At 52.7% G+C, this 8,000-nt stretch overlaps 1 protein-coding gene across 3 annotated transcripts in view; it reads right to left on the bottom strand.

Moving 5' to 3' along the window:
- Window positions 1–3,000, bottom strand: part of ACTN1 (actinin, alpha 1) — an 89,080-nt gene extending 86,080 nt beyond the window's left edge. The window contains exon 1 of one of the 3 annotated variants that reach the window (XM_004681754.1): window positions 2,647–3,000. In XM_004681754.1, the coding sequence (XP_004681811.1) occupies window positions 2,647–2,751 (105 nt within the window). In that variant the 5' untranslated portion in view covers window positions 2,752–3,000. The remainder of the gene's footprint in view (window positions 1–2,646) is intronic. The other 2 variants (XM_004681755.1, XM_004681753.2) reach the window with 2 other exon arrangements.
- Window positions 3,001–8,000: the final 5,000 nt, after the last annotated feature.

The raw sequence follows: 8,000 nt of genomic DNA, 5'->3' as shown, positions 1-8,000 counted from the left end.
TTCCCTCCCATTCTCTTGCCTCTATCTCAAGTGATCAGCCTCTCTCCAGTATGGGCCCTGAGCCCATTCAACCCACAGCCAGCAGGGAGAGTATCAAAAGCAACAAGTTACTTAAGTCTGACCATCCACAAGTAATAATACTGTTCCTATGCCTACCACCCTGGCTGAAAACTAGATGTAATTTGCAGACAAGAAAACCAAGTCCATGCAAGGTGATATGGAGAGTTAATGGCAGGGGAAAAAAATCTTAAAGCAGATTTTCCAAGTCAGCCCCAGGGGACCAGATGCCTGGTCCAGCTTGCCTGTCTCCCTCATCAGCCAGGGGTGAGGGGAAGCTGCCCGCACAGAACATGGCTGGATCCCGGGTCCACCATGCACCAGCCTGGGACGTGGCTAGTTACTTCCCTCTGCCTCTCATTTCCTCTTGCTCATGTGAGAATGGCTCAGAGAGCAGTTGGGAATAACAGCTAAAACCATATACATACGAGATCAGACCAGGGCCAGGACACCTCAGCCAATACCAGTGCTTGGAACTGTTGGGGGCACTCAGTTCCCAGATGATGCTGTTCCCTCCTGGCTGCCCAGGGCCCCGCTACCATCACCCTGGTCAGAGTTTTATTAGAGAGAGCCCTATACAGTTTTCCCTACCCAACTACATTGAATGCATTCATTCATTCAAAAATACTGAATATCGTGTGAAAGTCCAGTGTTTAGTGCTTGAGAGGCAAGATTATCTACCCCTGAAACTTAGCGCCAGAGCCCTTAAAAGTACCTAATTCCCAATTCTTAGGCAGGCCTGTCTATCCCGTCCCTAAGAGACACAGGATAGGTGTTTCGGAAAACTGGGATTCCTCCTCTTTTCCCATGGAAATTCCCAAACTATCCAATACACTAATCACATCCTTCCTGTTCAATTTAAAATCTATTCTCAAGAAGGTTTCACCTGAAATTGAAAGAGTCCCTTCCCTGCCTTGCCCCCAAGGAAACAGCCCATTTACCCACTAAATTCAGCTCCAGCAGCCCAACTGTCTCAGGGAATGAGGCTGCCTGTGAGTAGGGGGCTGTCACAGTTACTCCCCCAGCTGTCCCAGAGGGGGCGGGCAGGAAGAGGGGGTGGGGTGTTTTAAGTAACTGCCACATTGCAAAGAAGTCGTTTCAAAGCCAAGGGACCTTCCTATGTCTCAGGGTAGGGCTTGGACCAGCAGAAGCTGAGGGGAGGGAGGGGACGGGGAGGGAGTTCAGGTCGCTGGGCTTTGAGGAAGCCTTTGTGCGTGTGTTTTAAATTACCTCTGCTTGTCTGATGAAGTGAGTAAAAGGGCGCCGTTTCGGGGCTTAGGATTCCTGAGTGAGCTAATACAGGATGCCTTTGCCTGAAAAAAACTCCAGTCGGCTCCCTAAACTCCCCCCCTTTTAAGTTTAAAAAAGGGAATGAATGTTACCATTTTTGGACATGAGCGTTCTCCCTCAAGCCCAGCCCTAACCGCACTATCCAGAGGGACGCGCCATCCTGCCCCCCCCCCATTCCCAGATCAGCGGAGGAGGAGGGTGAAATGGGGGGGGGGGACCGGATGGAAGTGAGCAGTAGGGGAGGGCGGTAGAGGGGGGTAGTTCGAGTAGTTAGTTCAGTGCATGGGCCGGAGCTCACCGTGCAAGCAGGAAGCAGAGTCAGGGTTGGGGCACCCTCCCCGCCCGGGGCAGTGGTTTCTGACCTCTTTCTGCCACTGGCCACTATGCCCCGGGTCCCACTGCCCACTCTTAGTCCAGCCTCGGTGGCGGATCGCACACCAGTACACCGCGCCCGGAACAAGACTCGGACGTTGAGAAAGATTCCCAGTGACTGACCCCAAATATCCCCAGAGACATTTCCTTGCCCCAAAGCCCCCTCATTGCAGATCAAGGGGCCCAAATTCGCCTTCTCCCAGGAATGAGCGTGGGTCGGCGGGCGGAACGCAGACACGACCCGGGGTCGGCCCACAGCTACCAGCCTACTGAGTTGAGCAATACTCCGGTTTGCCGTCCAGACCCCGCCCCCAAGGGGCTAGCTGGGGAGCCCGCGCGGGTCTCCGGGTTAACTAAGCCCACCGCGACTGGGCCACCTTCAGACGGTCCCGGAGACCGCTGCTAACCCCTCGGGCGCTCGCTGTCCCTTCAGCCCGCCAGCTAGGCCCGGGAAGGGCAGAGTCGGTGCAGCTCGCCCCTCCAGGTAGCAAGCCCAGCGCGGCGCAGCCACCGCACGCCATATGGAGAGGCACTCAGGAGGCGGGGAGGGCAGGGAAAATCGATCCGAAGCAGCAGGCACCCGGCCCGGGGGCTCAGCCCCAGCCTCCAGAGCACCGCCCCCGCGCCCCGCCGCGCGGGGATGGAGGGCGGCAGCCGGGTGGCCTGGATCACCCGCCAGAAGACGACCGGCCCGCCGGCGACCCCACCTCCCAGAGCTCGGGCTCCCCGTTCGCTGGCTCCAGGCAGGGGCGCTCCCCCTTCCACTCCTCTCCTGTAACCCAACACCACACCTCACCGCCGCCGCGCATCCCCCGCCCCCGCTCGTGAGCGCCGGGATCCGCTCCCAACCCCGAGCCCGGGGCCCGGAGCGCGGCGGGTGCTAAGAGCTGGGGCTCGGGGCTGCGACGGGCCGGGGCGGCTGCTGACCTTCCTCTGCTGCTTCTCCCAGGCCGGGTCCAGCAGCAGGTCTCGATCCCAGTCCTCTTCGGGTTGCATGTAGTCGTTGGTTTGCTGGGAATCATAATGGTCCATGATGGTGCGCGCGTGCGAGAGGCTGGGTTTCTTCCTCCACCTTCTTTCCCGGCGGCGGAGGCGGCGGCGGCGGCGGCTGCCCGGGCGTGGGGAGGGAGACGGTCGGGGCTGGGCTGGGCTGGCGGCGCCGGGCTAGCTCCCCTGCGCCCGGGTCCGCCGCGGCGCTGCTGGCGAAGGTGCTTCTCGCGGCGGCGGCAGCTGGAGCTCGCGGACAGCCTGCCTCGGGCCCAGCGCTCGCACCTAACCTCCACGCACACTGAGCCGGGCGGACACGCTCGCGCTGCGGGAGCCGAGCGGGCGGGGGCGGGGGAAGGGGCAGAGCCCTCCCGAGGTTCTCCATTGGCCAGCCCGAGTTGCCCAAACTTCCCCCCACCGCCTCTCATTGGGATTTGAGGGCATCCGTCAGCCATCGAGCGCTAGAGGTGGTCGGGGCGGCCCCCTCCCGGCGCGTACGCCCCCGCCCACTCCCCGGGTGCCCACTCCCCCGGGCTCATGTGACACCAGTTACGGGGAACGGGACCGGAGGCGGGGGACGCCTCTCCGAGCTTAGGGACACCGCGGCGGAGCGCTCGGGAGCGGTAGGAGCCTCGAGGTTGGACGCGTTCCCCGCCCGCGGGGAGGCCCGGCACTCGCGCGCCGACGTGACTGTGCTCCCGCGCGCGCTCCAAACCCCGGCGGGCGGGGGCTGGAGGAGAGGTGCCAGGAAACCCCCCAGAACATTACATTTTCTCTTTCCCAGGGTCCTGAGAGGTCGGCCACCAGGGAAAGGGGGCGGGGAATACCGGAAAGGAAAGGAATTTCCTGACTCCACCTCTCCCCGCGCCCCGCCTTGCCCCACCCCGCCCCGCCCCGCCCTGCTGACCCCATGGACCCCTGCCCTCCAGAAGCCAGGTTTGCCAGCCTGCGGTGCTCAGAAGCCACGGAGCTTTCCCGCCTCCCTGCAGGGGCCTTTCCGTCGGGTCCTCACACTTAAGGGACCTCCGCGTCGCGGCGCTTCCCGGGTGCAGCTCTGTCCTTCCCAGGATCCTCTGCCCGGCCCACCAGCTCCCGGGCAGCCCTCACACCGGGGCTGCGTCTTGAGAAGTGGTGGGAGGACCCTGCGTGATCTACCTTCCTTGTCCTCTCACCAACACACACACTTGACAGATGGGGAAACCGAGCCCCAAAGCGCTAAGCTTGAAAAAGTATTTAGCAGGTTCTCAGGACTCTACAGGCCAACCTTGTAACCTATGCCTGACAAACAAAGCCTCGTTGCTTTTAGAGGAAAAAGGATAGAAGGGTGGCCTAAACACCTCCAACTTCTTGGTACCTGCCTGGACTTCTTTCCTCCACCCCAGTAAGGGGAAGGTTTAGAGGGGCTGCTCCAGCACTGATGGAACCTAGTGAGCAAACATGAGGGACCCCGTATTGGAAAAGATGAAGAAAGTGCCTCTAACTCTCAGAATGGCTGGCTGCCCTGTAGGCAGAGATCCCTGGTGCTGTCCTGCGGGCATCATTAGTCAACCCCACACTTACCAGCAATTGTTACCAGAAAGTGCTGCTGAGCCACAGAGACAGCAGATTTATGAACTATTTTATAACCACTTCTAAACTATGGCTCTAAACCTAACATAAAGGGTAATAATGATGGTGTTGTATCCGTTCATTCACTCAATAAATGTCTGCTGAGCATCATCTATATGTCAGGAATGTGCTAGTTGTTATGTGTATATAAGAAAAAGCCACAGTCCCTGCCCACACACAGCTCAGAGACAGACCCAGAAACAAAATATAATGCAAGGAGATAGATCTGACCTGGGATTGGGGAGAAGAGGGGGGCAGAAGGGGAGCACTAAGCCCAGAAGGGTTGGGGGGAGGCAAGGTTCAGGTACACCTTTTGGGAGGAGATAAAATTCAAGTGATCCTTAAAGAACAAGAGTCAGCCACATGAAGAGGAGTGTGGGAGGTTATTCCAGGCAGAAGGAACAGTGTGAACTAATACATGGGGGCAGGAAGCTGCCTGGCATAAAAGGAATGCCTAGCATTTCAACATAGCTAAGACTAGAAATTTAAGGCGAGGAAGGACAAGAGATCCTGGAGAGGGGGCAGCAGCCAGACCACAAAGGTTCATGGGCCGGGTGAGTGGGGATCTGAGGGGAAAGAGGACTGACTGGAAGCTTTGAGGACCCATCGCAACAATTCACAGAGGGATAATATCTTGGACATTTAATATCTTGGGCAGCTGTAAGGGAATTGTACACTAGGTGGCTTAAACATTTGTTTGTCAAGATTCTGGGAGCTGGGCAATTCAAGATAAAGATGCTGATAGAGCCTGTGTCTGGCGAGAGTCTGCCTCCTGGCTCAAAGATGGACATCTCATTGTGTCCGGAGATGGGGGCAGGGAGCTCTCTGGACTCTCTTTTCTAAGAGTGCTGCTAATCCCATTCATGAGGCTCTACCCTCATGACCTAATCTCCTCCTAACAGCATCACATTTGGAGTAGGATTTCAACATATGAAAGGGGGAACACATGAACGTAGTCTATAGAAAGCCGAAAAACTGAGAGACTTAGAGTTTGGGTGTGAGGAGGAAAAACAAGTATTTTTTGCTCTCAACAAATGTCCAGTGTGGAACAGACCATGTACTTTACCATTATTATTTATGCTCCACCTATGAGGTGAGAATTCTCCATCAGAGCACACCTACTCACAGGCACAGTAGCTTATTATTCTAAAGTTACAGAAGTAGGACCCTCCCTGAGGTTAAAGCGCAGCACTATGAAACCATGAGCAGCCACTGCAGCAGGAGTTCGATCCCGGCCTGGGCGGTGACCCACATGGCGCAGCAGACCTCTCCTGACCCACCTGCTGCTCCCTCAGCAGTGTATTTCAGTTTGCCTGTTTGGTTCCCCACTCTGTCTCTGGTGAATCTTCTCATCCCCACACACACACCTCTGGCCTGTACCCCAGTTCTGGTATGCGTAAATTAATAAATCTTAAAAAAAAATAGTAAAAAATAGTAAAAAAATCTTTAAAAAAATAGTAAATTAATAAATCTTAAAAAAAAATAGAAGTCACAGATATATGTGACTTCTAACCCCATGTTTTTAACCCTGTGGTTCTCCCAAAATTGTTTCACATACATTCACACATATGTACACACGTATGGTATTTGGCAATGTCTGGAATGTTAGGTAATGTTTTATTGATATGACTGGTGGAATACTATTGGCATCCAGCAGATAGAGGCTGGAGATGGTGCTGAACATCCCATGGATTGCCAGTACAGCCCCAAAATATCAACAAGGCCAGGCTTGAGAATCCCCGTTATCACTGTGGGTTTTGACATGGGGTGGTCTGGTGCTCTCAACCATTTGAGATAAAGAAGTTCAGGCTTTGGAGTGGAATGTGAACACTCTGAACATGAAGCACCCTGAGAATGTCCAGATTCCATTATCCTGCAAGCAGCTGACTGCATAGACTTGAGCTTACACCTAAGCTCTGATTGGAGGGTCATCTGCTACTGGGGGCACTGACAAGAGACCATCGGTGAAGTGTGCCCACATGGAGCTGAGAAGAGGACCACGGGCAAGGTCCCAGAGAGTAGTCCTTCAGAGGGAGAGTAAACATCTAGAGCCCCTGAAGGAGTCAGAGAGGAAGTGGCCAGCAGGAATGCAGGGGGCCTGGGGCAGAGGGTGCCGGGGAAGTCAGAGGAGCGGTTTCCAAGCGAGAGGAACCAGCAATGTCAGATAGATCAGAAAAATCTGGAAGGTAGGGCCTAAAATAGTGTTCTTCGGGTGACAGTTGAAAATTCCTTGATGATCTTTGCCTGTGGAATTTGAGTAGCGTGACTGAAGTGAATAAACAGCAACAGTGAATGTAACAGGAAAAAAGAAATATTGGATATAGCCAAATGGGAAGCCAGGGTCAAAGGGTTTTTTTGGTTTTGTTTTTGTTTTTTTAAATAGGAAGGATTCGGTTGAGAGAAATGAGTTGAAATATAACAAAAGAAAGTTAATAGTGGCACAGAGTTCTTGGGGAGAAGGACCACTTGGGACCAGCACACAAGTTACAGGGGGCCAATTGAAAGAGGAAAGACCCTCATGTTCTGAGAAGGCGCTGGGAATGGCCATGTGTAGGGGAGAAGGCAGGACAGTGGGCAGAACCGTGACTGGTGAGCTCAGTTGTCTCAGTGAGAGGGGTCCAGACCACCTGAGATGAATTCCCCCATTTTTCTGTCCAGGACTCGATGGTGACACCACCCTGGTAATATTAGTCCCATATAATACCACCTTCTATACAGCAATTCCTAGATGAGTTTTTAGGACTACTAAGGTATGTGCCTATTTATACCATCCAGTTACACTGTTTTAAAAAATTGGTATAGAATGAATAAAAATGCCTCCTGTGTGCCAACCTTAAGCATAAAGCTCAATGAAACTTTTCATGTGATGCCTATGTAACACTTCCTAGGTCAAGACATAAAACATTTCTAGCAACTCAGGGTTCCTCATAACCCATGCCAGTCTCTACTCCCACATAGGAAACCACCATGCTGACTTCCTATATTTTCATTTGTTTTTGAACTTCATATATAATGGAATCATACACTATGCACACTTTAGTTTCTGGTAATTTGCTCAGTATAATGTCTATGAGATTCATTTATTTTGTAGCTTATGTCAGCAGCTCATTGTATAGATTCTGTTGTATGTGTATATTTTGAATATGTTATCAATTCTCCTTCACGGGTGTTTGCAACTTATAGCAGTCAGAAATAAAGCTGCTTTGAACATGTGTGTGTGTGTGTGTGTGTGTTTTGCACTCATTTTTGCATATGCATTCATTTTTCTGAGTATATACCTAGGGATGGAATGGTTATGGGGTCAGTATATGTCTAATTTAATAGCGCTTACCAATTTTGTGGGGTTTTTTTTGGCTGTAACAACATACTTACCAGGCTGCAAGGGTGTGGAATTTTGCAGTGTTCCACATCTTCCTGCCACTAGTCTTGTTCTTTTTCTCCTTTTTTAGCCATGACAGTGATGAGTAGTGGTCTCCTCTTATGGATTTAATATTTTCATATTCTTGCTGATCATTTGAATAAATTGTCCCTACTCCTGCTGCTTTTGATTTACTGGTAAGTGATTCTTAATATGAGAATCACTATGTGATAAGGGACAATCGCCTACCCTTTTTGTCAATTTCCCCAAAATTCACTCATTCAGCAAATATTTATCAAGAAACTGCTACATGCCCAGCACTATTCTG

The sequence above is a fragment of the Condylura cristata genome, unplaced genomic scaffold (genome assembly GCF_000260355.1).
Source record: "Condylura cristata isolate star-nosed mole 26May11 unplaced genomic scaffold, ConCri1.0 scaffold00013, whole genome shotgun sequence".
In the NCBI taxonomy this organism is placed as follows: Eukaryota; Metazoa; Chordata; class Mammalia; order Eulipotyphla; family Talpidae; genus Condylura; species Condylura cristata.
This window is presented reverse-complemented; position numbering and strand designations above follow the sequence as displayed.